The sequence below is a fragment of the Engystomops pustulosus genome, chromosome 5 (genome assembly GCF_040894005.1).
Source record: "Engystomops pustulosus chromosome 5, aEngPut4.maternal, whole genome shotgun sequence".
Taxonomy (NCBI): domain Eukaryota; kingdom Metazoa; phylum Chordata; class Amphibia; order Anura; family Leptodactylidae; genus Engystomops; species Engystomops pustulosus.
The window spans coordinates 187,707,947-187,726,910 of record NC_092415.1 but is presented as its reverse complement, the minus strand read 5'-3'; the positions used below and the strand labels follow the sequence as shown (position 1 = coordinate 187,726,910).

The following is an 18,964-nucleotide window of genomic DNA, read 5'->3' as shown; positions in this document are numbered from 1 at the left end:
AAATTGTTTTTGTAGTGTCCTATCTGCAGGAAGTACTATCTGCTTGAAGCATGTTATAGAGCAGTGATGGCGAACCTTTTAGAGGCCGAGTGCCCAAACTACAACAAAGACCCACTTATTTATCACAAAGTGCCAACACAGAAATTTAATTTGTGATTTATACTCCCTTCTCTGTCACAGTTTTCATTGATACCAGCACCTGAGGACACCAATAAGGCAGAAAATAGTCCCAGGTTGAGCTGTCACTTTAATATAGCTCTGTGCACAGCAAGTCCTGGGCTGTCTGGGACTGCAGGAAGATACCTGGAGTCATCTCAGGTGATGGCCTGAGTGCCCACAGAAAGGGCTCCGAGTGCCACCTCTGGCACCAGTGCCATAGGTTAGCCATCACTGTTATAGAGCATGAGGAGATGAGCAGATTGTACATGGTGTCTATCTGCTTGCAGCAGGATGAGCAGACAACTTTGAAAACAGTGTCCTATCTGCTGGAAGCAAGTTATAGAGCCTGAGGAGCTGAGCAGATTTTACAGTGTCCGATCTGCATGCAGCATTTTATAGAGCAGGAGGAGAAGAGCAGATTACATATATGTGCAGGACGTATGTTATAGAACATGAGCAGATTGTACATGGTGTCCTATCTGCAGGCAGCATGTTATAGAGAAAGAGGAGCTGACCAGAATGAAGTGTAGTTGTAATCTCTGCATATGCTGTATTTCGATGTCCATGAAAGGAATAAAATGTTTTGTAAATCAGACACGCAAAGCGGTGATAAAACCGGCGTGTGCGTCCTGCTCCGTGTCCCTGCTTGGCTCAGGATGTATACACGCTTGTGACATTTTAATGCTACATGTGATTGGTGTAGCATGTTCTGTGCCTCGGCGCATGGGGTTTTATGATGGTGGCAGCCAGCTGTTATTTGTGTATATGTTATTTATACGTCTCTTCTTCTTCTTCTCTCTTTTGGATCTTGATTTTAGTTTACAGGCATCCGCACATCACAAGACTGCTTCCCAGGCAGAACCGGAGATCCTGAAGGAAATCCAAGCAGAACAAAGTCCCGAGGAACCCGACTCCTCTTCTCTATCCTTGGCTGAGAAGATGGCGCTATTTAATAAGCTCTCACAGCCAGTCACAAAGGAGAAGTCTGCCCGAAGCAGAATGGATATTCGGCAGAGGAGGATGAACGCACGCTACCAAACCCAGCCGGTTACACTGGTGGAAGTAGAACAGGTATCTCCATCCTATTGTTCTTCCTATAGACTTTACTGCACTTCTTTCAGGTGGCCCATAGCACCCTGGACACTTACACATTTTCTTCTTTTTCAACACTTCAGAAATGTCAAAAAGTGTAAAAAGCTTTGGTGAATACCTACCAAACTGTGGTCAAAGGAGGGTAAACCATTGAACCAGACACTGGGCCTCAGGTTTATTAGTCTCTAATTTGAAGTCTTTCTGAATCGCTCTTGATGGCCTATACAAAGAATATGTTAATTAATGGGGGTTGAGCTCAGGCCCCTGCTCCAATCAACTTCTTGGCCCTGGACTGGCAGAGCATATGGAACCAGAACCAGTTTGCTGTGTCTCCTCCTAGTGGCCGGACACTGTATTGCAGATGTAACTGTAGCTTCTGGCTCTTGAGTGCCGCCTCTGGCACCCGTGCCGTAGGTTTGCCACCACTGCTGTAGGGTGTGTTCACATGTAGCAGTTTAAACTGCATTGTAATCGGTTTTGATGTGGTTTTAGGTGAAGTTTCTTTAACGGGTGAAAGACTTGATTCACATTTAGTGTCTCCTTCAAAATCAAATTCACCTGTTAAAATCAGAAACCGCACAGAAAACCACATCAAACCTGACTTGTATTCCTTCATATGCCAATAAGCTGAGAAGAGTCATGTATTGCCCGGGATGAGTCGGTCATAGAGGCTGGAGAAGGAGGTGTTACTTACCACTATCTTTGGTTCTCTAGCACCTATATAAATGCTTTCTTTCAGAACACATCAGGCTTGTAATTCTTTGATCTAGAATCTAGGAAATGGATCTTTATCTGCAGGTTACATTTCCAACTGTGTCTTTCAAAGTGGTTCTCCCGAGGTTAAAAAAACAAACAAAACATGGCTGCTTTATTCCAAAAACAGCGCCACACCTGACCATGGTTTGTGCAGGTATTGCAGCTGTATAGAATAATAATAATTCCTTTATATAGCGCACACAGATTACGCAGCGCTGCACAGAGCTTGCCAAATCTGTCCCTGTCCCCAATGGGGCTCACAATGTAATCGACCTACCAGAATATTACGCAAACACAGAGAGAACATACAAACTCTTTGCAGATGTTGACCCTGGAACTTGAACCCAGGTCCCCAGCGCTGCAAGGCTGTAATGCTAACCACCTAGCCACTGTGTTGCCCTAAATGAATAGACCTTAGTTGCAATAGCACAACACTACCCATGGTCAGGAGAGGAGCTGTTTTTGGAAGAAAGCAGACATGTTTTTCAACCTTGGGATAATCCCTTTAACTGTCTGTATCTCCAGCTCTGTAGCTCACAGAACCACAAGCCGTATTCACATGTGGTGTTTACATTGGGTTTTGAAACCCAATACAACAGCTGAGAGGAGGAGATTTGCCCAAGTACATTGTGTAAACATTATTTTAAACAAAATTTTAAAAATACTATGTTAACGCGTCACGTTAATATTAGTTTTAATGTTGTGTTTACAAACTGCAATTGTTAACCATTGCATTATGAAACACAACTGTAATACAATTTTTAACAGCAATGTAATTGGGCAAATTGCCTCTCCACAGCTGCTGTGACGTTTTGTGAAACACAATACGTGTGAACACAGTCTGATGCCCTTACCTTTACTATGACACCAATCCATAGGTGTTCTTCTAAGTATAAAAAGCTGGAGGGGGAATGACACTTCAGATCTCTATAGTAGACTCATCTCAGGCAAAAAGTAACCCTCATTTTCACTTCACTTTGGAGGAGATTTTTTTTTTATAGGTAACTGAACAAGATTTAACATAAGGGGAAATTCTAGAAAGGACATTTAATATCTACCTGATGATAGTAGTTAAATGAAAGCGTCCCATTAAATCCTTGAACTTGCTCAGTTAAAATAATTTCGTTTTTTTGCATAAAAACAAAGCCGTAAAGCATCAGGGACACTAATCTGTATCCGCTGGCTGACATGTGTTTTGGGTTTGTTGTTGTCTGTGCAGTTCAAGAACGGAGGTGAAAAGATCGCTCCATTATCTCAGACCGTGGTGACATCTGTGGCGACTCTAACGTCTCGATCGTCTCCCGTCTATCCCGGGGACATGAATGTCACCAAGTCGTCTAATTATGACGAGAGAATATCAAGTGTCTCCAGCGCCTCGACTCTGCTTCACACTTCAATGGAGACGGGAAACTCTACAGAGAGAAGCCTGTTGCTGTCAGAATCGTGGAGCTCTCCCGATAAAGACAAAGAATCGAGGAAAGCGCCGCTGGAGGAGAGCAGGGTGTCTGCGGCAGGCGATAGCAGCAGCCTGAGAAAATCTAGCTTTGTTCAGAAGGAAGCCATTCATCCTGCCCTGGATGTTACAAGGGAGGAGGAGGAGATGCTTGGGCATGTTATCTCAAGTAAGGGCACGGCCGAATTATTCAGACAAGAGAGCGCGCTCCAGCCGGCTGTATGTAGAGATCTGTCACTAGGAGAAGGCGCCCTGCAGGTGGAGGAGATGCAAGAAGAGAGGAGGCATCTGCTGTCAGAAGGGACCACGTGGAGCGAGAAGAGTGATCCAGGTAAGGAGCCGCTTCATTTTCGCCTCACAATATTGGTTGTGTATTGTCTACTATTGTTGCCACTGCTGCTCTGTTGTACACCACAATGGGTCATGAAGCAGAGGTATTGAAATGTCTGCAGGACCTGCAGACCTCACCTAGATGAATATATTAAGGTCCACAATATTATCCTTTTCTGTTATTCGTGATTCCCATGATCGCGGTCCTTCCCTGCTATCTTTATATCAATCACAAGCGACAGTCGCTGGTTTTCCGTGCAGACAATCCACTGTTCTGCTTCTTGTCTGCTGTGATGATCCACACCTAGTACACCTCTTATACAATGTACAACTACTAAAGATGGACACCATGTTTAGCGCTAAGCTCTGTGTCCGTCTAGAGCAACCCTGCAAGCCCTGTACACGCTAGATTCCTATGTCTGTGAATGGAGACGAAACTATCAAATTTTCCTTTAATTCATTATCGTCTCTTGTTTTGGCTACATTCACACGGCCGTTTGTGGACGTATATACGGGCCCCATAGGCCGGCAGTGGCCGCGCGGGGCAATATGGTGCTGTACACCTGTGGCATTATACCGCTCCATACATGGGGAAAAGATAAGACATGTCCTATGTTATCCCGTGTTATGTCGCCATGCGCCATGCATCGCTATGGAGAGGGGAGGGGTCAGCCCCGCATATGCAGCCCGGCGTATGTTCGTGTGAATGTAGCCTTATATTATATTTGTGTGTAATGGCGGACCATGAGTAGATGTGTGGTATCCCTCACCTATTTGTTAGAATGTGACACTGTCTTGTAGCCGAGTGTGCATGTCTATAATGGGAGAAGCAGCTAGTCCCTTCAGGGATTGCGATCTATTGTGAATGACGGAGATGTGCAAATATGGCAGGATTTACATGAAAGGGATTGTCTTTTGAAAAACATGGCTTTTTTTTCCCCCAAAAACAGCGCCACACTTGACCCGGTGGTTTGTTCCGCTATTGCAACTTGATCTCCATTCATCTCTAAACAGCTGGGTTGCAATACTGGCACAATCCATGTTCAGGTGTAGAGCTGTTTTTGGAAGGACGCAGACATTTTTTTTTTGGACAACTAGTTACCACGGATACTAGATGCTACTGATCCATAACACAGCAATTGGATGTTTATGTTTTTGTGCATGCATTCTCTATCTAGCGGTCAAAATGCTTAGAGACCATTATCCAGCTGCTAAACTAGATAATATGTGCAATACAGGTGCAGAAACAAGAGATGCAATAGTGAAGGGTCAATTTTTTTTGGTCCTTTTTAAAGTGTCTTGAGAAACAGAGCCCAACCTCTGACATGTCGCCTACTTGCCTTAAGGGGGTAAATGGACACAGGTTACCTTCATGAGTCATAGCAATAAGTAAATGGCCACCATTGTATCCTGGTTCTTCAGAATCCCTCTATTGTCATCGCGTCGCATTCACGGCCACGTCTTTCAGTATTTTATATCCTGGACTTTGATCATGGAGTGGCGAGCGAGTTGGTAGTATTACGTCCCTCTTAGTCATTGTCCCGGGAGCGCTCCCTTGTTTTGGTGAGTAGGAAATGTAATGTCTGGATTGTTAGAAATCCATCCATAAATATAAACCCTCTAAGGATTTATTTTACGGAGCTGCATATTGTTGCCCACACAATGCAGTACAGTTTCAGACCACTGCCAGTCTGTGAGCGCTATAATACATCCCTGTGTACGGTTTAGGTTTTGTATGGAGTTTGGATTTTTCATACACTTTGTCCCGAAACATTGGAATTACATTTTATCACTGCAATTTAAATATTGATTCTGCGCAAACCGAATTAGAACACTCAAAAATGTGTAAAATTATTTAGAAGAATTTTGATTTGAGTGAAAATTCTGTAATCCAGTCATCTAAAACTATGACTCCCATCGTTGTATCTGCTGGACGTTGTAGTCTTGTAGTGAGCCTTGCTGCTCTTGTGTATGGCAGTCGTATTGTGTTGCCTTTGACATCCAGGCGCAGTGTTATTTTTACCAGGGCCCTAGGTGTCACATTGCTGAGCTGTATTTCGAGGGATTACATGGTACTAAGCAGTGTACAGACAATGAGGGCGATTGTCACCTCGGGCCACTGGATTTTACAGATCGGGGTCAGCGCTGATCGGTTTGGCTGCTGGTTTGGCACCCCCTGCTGGCGAGTACAGTTAGGCACCGTCAGGCTCCTGTGTAGTGACTTGAATTTTTACTGCATTGATGAAGGTTTATAGTAAGAGGGGAGGCTAAACATGGAAGACTACTGATGTTAAAACTTGTATTGTACAGTATTGGGACCACTCATGTATTACTGGTTTGCTTCTCCATGGGGCAATATAAGTACAAGTAATTTATACTTCTGAACGATCAATTAGTGCACCTAGATTTTTTCGGATCCAGACGTTCCCATATGTACTGTAGGTTATGGGGCAGAAGGCGTTCTCCTATGATCAGGATCTCCTCTCCAAGTGTTGAGACTGATATTTTGATATTCTGAGAATTCGTTTAGACCGCAAACTTTCATAGATCACTTACTGATCAACGTAAACACAGCGAATATTGAAATATACAAATCCTCGGCCTGCAGACCACACATGACACAGAAGATGATATTGAGCAGTCAGTAGGTCAGCGGAATATAGATTGAAACATTCAAAGGCTTTTCTAGGATGTGAATAACGCTGACCTGTAATAACTTGTGCTACCATTAAACAAAGGGGGCGCTGTTATTAGACAATAGACTGACAGACTGCTTTTAAAAGCAACTTACTGAACTACATAGATATGGGGTAGTGTTACACTGGAGTTCCTTCTATATATCTACGGCAGTGGTGGCGAACCTATGGCACGGGTGCCAGAGGTGGCACTCAGATCCCTTTCTGTGGGCACCCAGGTCATCACCCAGGTCACCATTTAGGACTCAATACCTTCTCCTTCAGGCACAGGCAGCCCAGTACACGTTCAGCGCTATTTTAAAGTGACTAGACGTGCAGGAGCAGCAAGGAGGTGCTGACAGAGTTGTATTATGATTGTAGACCCTTCTCCGGACCTGTGATTGATCCTGTTAAGGGACCTTAGAGGGAAACTACAATAATAATCTGAATTCTGTCTTTCTACTGTATTAATGTCCTCAGGACACCAATACGTTTGAAACCTGTGAGTTACTTTAGTTGCTTTAAATTGGCATTTGGCACTTTGTGAAAAATATGTGGCTTTTGCTTGTAGTTTCGGCACTCAGTCCCCAAAAGGTTCGCCATCACTGATCTAGGGTCACACATTGGGTTAGGACCTGGGCCCCCCGCTTCTTTGGCGGACCAGTCCGACACTGGTTAGGGTATAGAAGGGTAAAACTGATAATCTTATAAGTTCCATGAAACAGGTTTTTGATTGCAAGTGTAGGGGGGGGGGGGCAGTGTCTTTTTGCACTTCACCAATTCCACCACATGGCTCTTCTTGTCTCCTGGTTGGTTGCTGGAAACCTCACCACAGTTGGGGATCTTTAAAGGGACTGTGCCGTTTCCACAAATAAATGTTACTGTTTATGTAATGCAAAGTTATACAGTTTCCCAATATACTTTCTGCATCAATTCCTCACAGTTATCTAGATCTCTGCTTGCTGTCACTCTATACGAAGCCTCATTGTTTACTTCCTGTGGATACAAATCAGGCCCTGGTCATGTGACATCACACAGGTGCACGGCTCGTTATATCCCTGGTCATGTCACATCACGCAGGTGCACGGCTTGTTATTTCCCCAATGTGTGACATCACATGACCAGTGATATAAGGAGCCGTGCACCTGTGTGATGTCACACATTGGGGATATAACGAGCCGTGCACCTGTGTGACATCACATGACCATGGATATAACGAGCAGTGCGCCTGTGTGACATCACATGACCATGGATATAACGAGCAGTGCGCCTGTGTGATGTCCCCTGACCAGGAACTGGTGTTAATCCACAGGAAGTAAACAGTGAAGCTTCCAGTAGAATGACAGCAAGCAGAGATCTAGCAAACAGTGGGGAAATGAGTCAGAAACGTTTAATTGCAAAAGCTGGAATACAACTCCTTTTTAAGCATCTATATGAGTATGTCCAGGATACTACAAGGGGGATGGGAACCTTAATGTGCTGTATTAGCCCAGCAGTTCTTTCCTCTTATCTCCCAATCTCCCTACATGTCCTAGTGGTTAGGATGAGCGCAGCGCTCGGGGTGTTTTCTCCCTGCTTGTCTGTCCTCTGTTAGAACGCACAGGATGTTGTTAATCTACTGGATACAATGTGGCTGTCCTGCCCGCTGCTGCCCTGAGGGAAAGGTTATGGACGTTGCCACCTCCAATGACTCATGGAGTATTTTCCTTCCTATGAACTCTTTGTAGCACTCGGGATACAATACAGCAGAACAAATAGTATAATGCTAAGACTCTGCTACCATGTATCTGCCAGGGAGAGGTGAGTGGATAAGACGCTTACATGCTGCAGATCTGCAAACAAGGGGATAGATGGTATTACCTCTCTGTAATGATGGGGGTGCATTTATGCTCTAGAAATGATAATATTTTTTAGGAACCACATGTGTAAGGAAGGGGCTGAGCTCAGCTGGTGGAGCGAGGCGAGGGGCGGAGGAGTGGGGAGAGGTTTACAAGTACAAGTCTGCGAGCCATGTGACCGCTCACTAATGCTGGGCTTTTCTTCACAATAAGCAGAGATTGTCGAGCCGGCATCTGAACCTCTTGGCAGCCCCACAACATCACAAGGAGTTTCTCACACTTCGCCTGTTGCGGTCTCCGGCAGAGCTCAGGCAGCGGAGCTAGAGGAAAGGAAGACCCCCGAGAGGACAACCGGGATCTCCCCCACCAATTCTGAAGAGGATCTTGACATTTCTGGCAAAAGCATGTCCATCCGTGACAGGTAAAATCCTACGGAATTCTGAGAGTTCTATGAATTGCAACAAATTTGTATCACGTTTAGTGTGTCATATTAGTTTATTTTATATTATACTTTGTCTTCTGAAATCACATTCTGTCCACTTCTCCAGCAATAAATGGACTGGACCCATAAGATATTATATTAGGGTTGTGGGTAGATTACTTTAAGATTGCAAGTATCAGTCGCACCTAATATTAGCTGCACAGAAATCCTGCATAGTTTTCAGTGCTGACTTTTACAGTGTTAAACTTGAGATGCATTGACGATCAATAGATACAATGTATCATAGCCTAAGACATAAATCATGTGCAAAGACGACACGGGATATGGATCTTATTGAATATTTAAGCCCGTTATGTCATGATCCCGGGAGACGGTATTCCCTCTGATGCATAGTATTCTGCTGTCAGAGCACTTTCCTATGCTCAGTAACATTGACTCATCTGCTGGTCTGAATCATATGCTTCTCATTACACTTTAATTGCTCTCTAAGTCGATAACCGCAGCATTGTGTCCATTAGATAATACCGTCATAGATAATACCGTCATACACACTGACAGAGAGACATCCAGACCGTCCTATTGTTGTGATGTGACAGCCCCAGGGCGGGGGGGGGACATGGAGTTTCTTTCTCTCTTCTTAGAACTTTTCAGGGTCTGAGCTGTAATCTATTACAATGTCGTCTCCATGCTTTGTAGATGACTTTATTTCACCCTCCATCTCTGGGGTCAGGAAAGTTCAACGTGGTGTCAAATGTTCTGTGTTTTCTCAGAACTGTCTCTGCTCTTCAAGGTGTCTCATTGAATGTATTGAATATGTTCTGTGCATAGTTATGTGCACATGTGTCTATAGATGTAAGGGTTAAAAGCACCAGCACACTTTGTATACACAGCACCCATAGAGTATTTTATACCCCCATTCTGATTAGTATACCATAGCCATTTCTTTATGTACATGCACACTTGGATCTGTACATGTTGGTGACTATGGGTGAATAGATTTATAGTCGCCCATAGTTCTTGCATATCTTTCACTATAAAGCTACCTGTACAGATCCATGAATCTATTTATTGATAGTCTCCCCCAGAGTTAATCAGGCAGCAGCTATGAAACTACATGCACAGATCCAAGTGTGCATGTACATGGAGGGGATCACTAGGAATGGTTGTCTGCTTAACAAGAAATCAACCTAATTGTTCCTATTAAAAATCTCCCCAAATTCAAGGAAAATGAGCAGAGACGAGTCATATTTTGCCTGAGAGGGGTCAAGTTTACAATTCAGACACTCCAAGCTTTTTTGGCTTTATATTAAAAGTAAGGATTTCATATTTCAGAATGCATCAGGACTGCACTTCTGTAACCTCCAGAATCTGAGACAAAGACATTATTGGAAATGTGAACCGCAGATTCAGTTAACAAAACTTTGTTTTCTGATTTTATCAGGATTTCTTGCTCTCAAGATCAAGAGCCTGATGTTTTCTTGTAAGATGAGATTTTTATCTTTAATTTGAAATCTATATGCTTTCTATGTGCTATAGAACTGAAGATGGGGACTCCTGCAGGTTCTAAAAGTGACTAATCTCTGGCAAAATGTGACTCAATTTCATAGTATCATAGTTTATAGGGTTGCAAAAAAGACACATGTCTATAGAGTTCAACCAAGGAAGGGAAGGGATTGGATAAGGAATGGATTTAGGGGAAACCATTCTATATAACCTAACTGTCCATGCTATTTAGATATCAAAAGGCATATAGGCTCTTCTTGAAGCTCTCTGCTGTCCCTGCTGTGACCAGCGCCTCAGGCAGGCTATTCCACAGATTAACCGTTCTGTTTCACAATTTCAAATGACTTTGCAGGATATGGTAAACAAGTAATATTTCACATAAGATATTGCTCATGACACCCTACCAGAGGGGACTAGGAGTGTAATAGGATAAAATCTGGGTAATCTTTTTACATTTGATGACAACCTACATGCTCCAAGCCGGACAAGTCTTGATAAATGATGACCCTACATAACGCCTACAATGTCTCAATTCTGTTTCATGAAACTAAATGCCAGGAGTCCAGACAATTGCTTTTTTGCATAGTAGGACATCCTCTATTGTCAGCCTTGTCCAAAATAAAATAAAAAAATAAAAAAAAAAACCCTTAGTTGAAATGTTGTTTCGGGTCTCTGTGGACGGTATGACTTGCTAAGAATGTCTCCCAAACAATGTGGCATATTATTCCTTCTTAGGCTGGCTCTGCTGAAGAAGAGTGGGGAGGAAGACTGGAAGAACAGGCTTAACAAAAAGCAGGAGTACAGCAAAGTGTCTGTCATAGAGCGCAGCTCGCACACCCAGCTGCAAGAAATTGAGCAGTCGCTGAAAAAGAAGGTAAAGCGCACCATGTTAGGAATAACGCGTCCACCTTGTCCCGTCACTTTGACATCTCCCAGTCCTGCTGGATGATTGCGAATAGCTCCTGAGAGAGCAGGACTCGCACACTACTCTGCCCTGACCACAGGAGCCCTAATCCCAGTCCTGGGAGCCGCCTGCTGCATACACACGGATTGTTATGTCTTGGATTGTTAAGTTTCTTGGAACAACTAAATGGGTTTGTAGGCCATAAAATTCTCCATCCGGGCCAATGATCTAGAAATTAACACGCCATACAGATTGTACAATTTTGTAAGGCGTTATGGAATTTCATGGCGCTATATAAATAAAGATTATTAATAATAATATTACAATCTCCTCTCTTTAAAGAAATCTACCATTTAGATCCATCATGATAAACCAGGGACACTTGGGCTACATTCACACTGCTGTTGCCCGCCCGAACCATAGCAAGACGGGCACACGGCAGTGCCGGGGGAGAGAGTGCTGCTGCTCACCCCGCCCCGCTCCATAGGAATATATGGCGCACAGCGCTGTATTCTAGAGCAAGATAGGACACATCCTATCTACGGGGTATGGAGCGGTACGGTGCTGCACCGTACCGCTCCCGTTGGGTGCCGTGAGGCCATTGCGGTGTATGGGGGACATACATTTGTGTGAATGTCTGTGGTAATCTTCTTATTTTTGCTATCCATGGCCTCCTTTCCTAAAAAAATAAAAAAAAATAATCAACATTTAAAATTATGCTAATGACCCAGAAGGGTTCTGAGGGGTGTTAAGAGCCCCTCTGTGCTGTAGCCTTACAGGCTGTTACACTGTAAAGGAGCATTTCGTCCCTCCCACTTTTTGCTGAAACTCTGCTGCCGTGAGATTACAGCATAAAACAACGTGGGGAAAAAACGGCAACAATGGCGCTAATAGACACTCGCTGTAAGGACTGATTTGGCAAGCTCTGTGCAGCGCTGCTCAATCTGCTATATAAATAAAGGAATTATTATCATTTCTTTTTTTTTTACAAAGGCATATAGAAATCGGCAGCAATATTAAAATTAATATAATGCATTTTGGGTCTCAAAACAACCCTTCATAAGATTCAAAATTTCATAATGAAGATACAATAGCATAACTACATAGATAGATATCTTTGAATACAGTCAGAGGTGGGTGATCTGTCTATCAGATAAGTGATGTCTGTATAACAAACTGTGTATGTGTCATCCTGCCCTCTGTAATCGAACAGCCTGTGAAGCTAAATCGAGGTGCTCAGCTAAGGCCTCCCATAGCACTTCTCCCTTATTAGCATAATTTTAGAAGGAAGGAGGCCATGGATAACAAATATAAAAAGATACCACAGTCACGGTGCCTGGATCTATGAGTAATGTTCCTGGTTTATCATGATGCATTTTGATGGTAGATTTTCATTATAGGCTTGTGAAGCAATAGCACGTTCGCTTTATCCCTTCAACCTCTTTAAGCAGCTGGTTGGCTGATGGACCAGGTGCGGCACCGTTGCCATTATGCCCTATGGGAAGGGTAGGCGATCCAAGTTACCGTATTTTTCGGACTATAAGGTGCCCAAAAAATTCTTTGATTTTCTCAGAAATCAAAGGTGTGCCTTATAGTCCAGTGCGCCTTATATATGAACCTTACTGACAGACAACAGCTGCCTTGACCTGTGCACAGGTCTGCCACCTGCTGGTCATTCCTCCTTATAATCCGGTTCGCCTTATATATGAACCTAGACGTTTTAGCAGGCATTTATTGATGGTGCGCCTTATAATCCGGTGCGCCTTATAGTCCGAAAAATACGGGTATTGAAACTTGAATACCCCTTTCATTCTTGTTATATACGTGGGGGGAAGGGAATAGTAGAGTAATTGCTACTTGATCGGACTCCATTGAATTTGTGGATATGTCTGCCCTGTAAACTTTTCAGCTCCATGTTATCTGGAATTCCTCATGACCCTTTTCAGCCCAGGTCATGGGCCATGCAACATATTGGTCTCACTATATCCTGCTGCCCCTGTGTGACTGACATGAAGGGAAGCGACTGGCAGAAAACATTGTGCATATCCTGCATTACATCTCTGTGTTTTTAGAGCTAATTCCTCTTCTATCAGCAAAGAAATATTTAGGAGCACAGTCATTGCCTGTCTGTGTGCAGTTACTCTGCGGATTTTTACAGTGGAATTTATTGGATTTTCCCATATTGGTTTCATTAGTGTGGTGGGTGTTTGAGCACCCCTAGATTGAGAGTTGTCACGATGGTATGCTTACAGGGAATTGATCCTGAAAGGCAGATGCACACGGTGGGGACAAGTTACAGTGGGGGCTGTGGCGGAAGGTTCTGTGTGCGTGTTTTGCAGGGGGGGGGGCCCTGTGTGCGTGTTTTGCAGGGGGGGGGGCCCTGTGTGCGTGTTTTGCAGGGGGGGGGGCCCTGTGTGCGTGTTTTGCAGGGGGGGGGGCCCTGTGTGCGTGTTTTGCAGGGGGGGGGGGCCCTGTGTGCGTGTTTTGCAGGGGGGGGGCCCTGTGTGCGTGTTTTGCAGGGGGGGGGCCCTGTGTGCGTGTTTTGCAGGGGGGGGGGCCCTGTGTGCGTGTTTTGCAGTTGGGGGGGGCCCTGTGTGCGGGTTTTGCAGGTGGGGGGGAGGCCCTGGGTCTGGGTTTTGCAGGTGGGAGGGGGAGCCCTGTGTGCCCCAGGAGGTGTGCAGGTTTTGCAGGGGGGGAGGCCTTGTGTCGGGGTTTTGCAGGGGGGCGGGGGGAGAGGTCCTTTGTGAGTTTTTTGCAGGTGGGGGGGAGGCCCTGTGTGCGGGTTTTCCAGAGGGGGGGGGGGGCCTGTGTGCCCCAGGGGGTGTGCGGGTTCTGCAGGATGCGGGGGGGGGGGGGTAGCCCTGTGTGCGGGTTTTGCCGGATGGTGGGGAGGCTCTGTGTGCGGGTTTTGCCGGATGGTGGGGAGGCTCTGTGTGCGGGTTTTGCCTGATGGTGGGGAGGCTCTGTGTGCGGGTTTTGCAGGATGGTGGGGAGGCTCTGTGTGCGGGTTTTGCCTGATGGTGGGGAGGCTCTGTGTGCGGGTTTTGCCGGATGGTGGGGAGGCTCTGTGTGCGGGTTTTGCCGGATGGTGGGGAGGCTCTGTGTGCGGGTTTTGCCGGATGGTGGGGAGGCTCTGTGTGCGGGTTTTGCCGGATGGTGGGGAGGCTCTGTGTGCGGGTTTTGCAGGGGGACTCCGTATGCATAACAAACTTTAAGTACTCTTAGCATTGAGCTGGACTACAGCCCCTTGTTGGACTCCTGATCAGATACTACACAAGTCATACGCACTGGTGCTAATGTTTGTCTCTCTGTATCACATAGATGGCCCATTGACCCTCATAAGTGCCCTGTAATACTTTATTTTCCCTTTTGGTGTTGCTGCAGGGGGAATAGGGCATTTAGGGTATGTGCACTGTAGTGTAGTGAATTTCCACATCTTGACTCAGATCTTGGGGTTCGGGGCTGCACCATAAACCAAATTGTGCTGCAGGTTTTTGTATCCATAGATGATGAATTGATTATCCACTTCTGGGGGTTTATATATGGAAACATTGCACTTTATCTGCTTGTCTGGACTGTAAGTGAGAAGATTGTGTATATACTTATGATGATGATATTTCCAATACTTCATATAAACAGTGAATATTTTACGTCTTCAGGCATTTTCTCCATCGCAAATTAAATTATAGGTAGCATGGAAGGTTTACATATAAAATCGCACATACACATTACTGTAATAGGGGTTGATCCTTTGAGTCAACAGTATGTTAAAAATGTTCCTCTCCCTCCCAGTGACGGATCCCTGCTCACTTAACATGAAAGGAGGTCCGGTAATGAGTCCCAGGTGCACCCACCGATAGATGTATACCTCGGAAGATGAACGATGTAGAGAAATGGCCCTATATAGTATCCCCTTCCATACTGTTCACACAGCTGATGGCCATATGTGGTGTACAGTTCTCATAGAGCTTTCCTGTCACTTACCGGAGATGAAAGCAGATAATATACATGTGTTCTTCAAGCGGGGAACACGCTGCAGGAATGTCATTAATGTTGTCTTTTACGAGGTTTATGGGAAAATAAGTTGTCATTTGTTTGGCCTTAAAGGAAACCTACCATTTGATTTGATGCATTATGACGCAAACATACCTTGAGAATGCTGTAGCTACATTGATGCAGAAACAAATCTTGTTTAGTCCCTGAGGGTGCGGTCACACGTTGCAGTTAAAACTGCACCGCAATTAGTATTACTTATTTTAACAAGTGAAAGACATCAAGTCAACAGGCGAATGAAATTTGTGGAACAGCTTTTTCCTTCAAAATCAAATTCACCCGTTCAGTTCATATCTTTCACCTGTGAAATTGACAAAACTGCACCTAAAACCACCTCAAAACTAATTGCGATGCAGATGACTGCACCTTCAGCTGAGTGGTTTTGCTGTAAAAAAACAATTATGATGAGGCTTTGTAGCTTCTATGCCTGGCTTGGGGCTTCTCCTCTCACCCTAATTATGCACTGCTCCAGAGAATGATGTAATCACTGTGTTGTCCTCGGCAGGCAGAAATAATCAATCGCTGCTCCCTACCCCAGCTGCTGTGTATGAGGTTGATTAGTCCTGTCTGAACAGTTCAGAAAACTCTGTGCAATGTGTTTATCAATGGCAGGCTGAAGCAATCCAGCTTTCCCAAGGTCCTGAATGTTGTAATTGTTTTTTCAGCAAAGCCACTCAGCTCAGGGATTAAACAAGATGTGTTTCTGCATCAGTGTAGCTACAGCATTCTCAAGGTATGTTTGCTTCATAATGCATGAAATCAAATGGTAGATTTCCTTTTAGCATCTTGGGCTCAGTTCATACAGCGCTGGAGACTACGTTTGGAGGTATATGTGGTATAAGGCATTTTTCTGATATTTTCTACTTTTGGAAGGCTACAAATATGGAAATTCAGTTGCTTGTGTAACTTGTAGCTTACCATTATACCAAAAAGTTTGTGGTATGCATTTTTTCGTTTCCTGGTTCTCTTCACACTATAAGGCCAAACAAAGAAGTGTTTCCCTACTCATGTGGGATGAATGGAGTCCTATGTATACATCCTTCCCTGTACGCATCAGAAGCTTTTGTATATTTTATTGGATCTAGTGTGGAACCGGAATGAAAAAATAGATTAAAAATAATCATTGCTCAATCGGTGTATGAGGTGGTTAACTAAAAGGATATTTTTCAGGAGTTTTTTTTAGTCCAGGCCATGAGTGGGTCAGTATAAATTTTCAATTTCTTGCTAAAAAAAAATAAAAACTTCAGTGTGCCTCAAAGTAAGGGTTCATGAACATAAACGTTCATTTTGTAGCACACGTCCCCATATATTTCAATAGGCTCATACACACAGGGCTGAAAATTGTTGCAAGAAGTCTTACTTCTGTCCGTGTTTGAGGCTTGGGCCAGAGTTGCTTTGGACCAATGAAAAGCGCACGTCCATGATGAAAGATCTGATGTAATATAAGACTGTCAAGTCTAATTTTGCACCTCCTTTAAGTTGGCTTAGTTTACATGATAAATGCACGAGCGACGCCCCTTTTTCATTGAAGCCACACCTTTTATTTTTGGGGTTTTTTTTTTTAAGGCATTGTCCCTTTTTATTTTTAAGTGACTAAAAATGGTCTTCAAACCTTGTTAAACATGGTGCATTGCATTCAGGACAGTTTTTTGGAACAAATTGATAAGTGTCTGTCTCCAGCCCTATTCAGGTTTTTACTTTTGTAGTCCGTTCTTTAAAAATATTTCCCCCGAAAAATCAATTGAAACTTGCAATTACAAGACCCAAAACACTTTCCTGGAAAATTTCGTAATCACCTGCCCAGATGTTTTAGGGAGGATAAGGTCTGCCCTAGGGCCTTTGTGCAGAGTGATAAGGGTCATTTACTATGTGAGTGATGTGTATTACACACTAATTGTGGGTTATTGTTACATATAGGTTTGTTATACTTTTATGATCTTTGCATGTGCAGGTAAGGGAGGGAGCCGTGAGGTTTGGGCACTTGGTGACGGTGCTGTACATTGCACTAGCTGTACATTGCAGGCTCTCTACATGGTGTATAATTAGAAGCATTGGTAATTATTCAAGTAATCTCTGAAATTCTATTCTGTTATCCCAGGCATGTCGTGACACTTACTTGGGGCTTGTAAGCAGCAGATATGTGGCTCGCCAGAGGGCGTACGCTCTGCTATTTTACACCTAGGAATCTCAGAACTTTCCACTGACATTACAGAAATACGTGCCTGCAGTTTTCGAAAGGGACCAAATTAGCGATTGCAATAAACTGGGTTATGAAAGCAGAATGTGATTTATATATGTGACGTCCAAGGCTGGAACTTGAATCCCCTAGATATCCACGCCTCCTTTACCTCAGAAAATTGAATAAAGTTATAATGTTCAATTTCTCTTAAAGTAAACTCCTGTTTACGGGTTGAATTTTTGATTTTCCATGTTTTAATCCTACCCGGTTGATTTGTAAATGGACTCTTCCTGTTCTGTCGGAGGTTTATTTGCGGCGGTCACCTCATTTACTGCAGCGGGAGGATTCCTGGGTGCAATGCAGATCACCTTGTAGAAATTAAAATAATGAAATGATATAAGTGCTCTCCTCCAGTTTCATTGCAGAGATGTGGCCTCTATGTTGTTTATATACACTAGTCTGGCTAGCGTAGAAGTGCCAGGAATCACTGATCGCTTAGGGAAATTGGTTTCCTGATCCAGTGAGGCCACTGATTGGTTGAAGCGGTCACATGATCCATCACACTTCTTCTGCTTTAAATGGGTATATAAAGAGAAACAAGAGAGCTAGAAGAGGGCAAGTATGTTCCCCTTATTTTTCCCCTCCCAAATAGTTCAACTAATATTAGGAGCATGCTTCTCAATAAGTGGTGATAGACCTTATCTCCTCCCCTCCCTGTACAATGACCTCTATATAGATAACACTGACCCATCATTACATCACTACTGACAATAGATGATGTCACAGTTTATCCCCTCCTCCTCCCTGTACAATGACCTCTATATAGATAACACTGACCCATCATTACATCACTACTGACAATAGATGATGTCACAGCTTATCTCCTCCCCCTCCCTGTACAATGACCTCTATATAGATAACACTGACCCATCATTACATCACTACTGACAATAGATGATGTCACAGCTCATCCCCTCCTCCTCCCTGTACAATGACCTCTATATAGATAACACTGACCCATCATTACATCACTACTGACAATAGATGATGTCACAGCTTATCTCCTCCCCTCCCTGCACAATGACCTCTATATAGATAACACTGACCCTTCATTACATCACTACTGATAATAGATGATGTCACAGCTTATCTCCTCCCCCTCCCTGTACAATGACCTCTATATAGATAACACTGACCCATCTTTACATCACTACTGACAATAGATGATGTCACAGCTTATCTCCACCTCCCTGTACAATGACCTCTATATAGATAACACTGACCCATCATTACATCACTACTGACAATAGATGATGTCACAGCTTATCTCCACCTCCCTGTACAATGACCTCTATATAGATAACACTGACCCATCATTACATCACTACTGACAATAGATGATGTCACAGCTTATCTCCTCCTCCTTGTACAATGACCTCTATATAGATAACACTGAGCCATCATTACATCACTACTGACAATAGATGATGTCACAGCTTATCTCCTCCTCCCTGTACAATGACCTCTATATAGATAACACTGACCCATCATTACATCACTACTGACAATAGATGATGTCA

At 43.9% G+C, this 18,964-nt stretch overlaps 1 protein-coding gene across 13 annotated transcripts in view; it reads left to right on the top strand.

The window, feature by feature from the left end:
* SVIL (supervillin) overlaps window positions 1-18,964 on the top strand; it is a 90,138-nt gene that overhangs the window by 32,003 nt on the left and 39,171 nt on the right. For 11 of the 13 annotated variants that reach the window (XM_072154069.1, XM_072154068.1, XM_072154067.1 and 8 more), the window contains 4 exons: window positions 978-1,230; window positions 3,227-3,791; window positions 8,517-8,724; window positions 10,984-11,122. In XM_072154069.1, coding sequence (XP_072010170.1) covers window positions 978-1,230; window positions 3,227-3,791; window positions 8,517-8,724; window positions 10,984-11,122 — 1,165 coding nt within the window. The remainder of the gene's footprint in view (window positions 1-977; window positions 1,231-3,226; window positions 3,792-8,516; window positions 8,725-10,983; window positions 11,123-18,964) is intronic. The other 2 variants (XM_072154062.1, XM_072154072.1) reach the window with 1 other exon arrangement.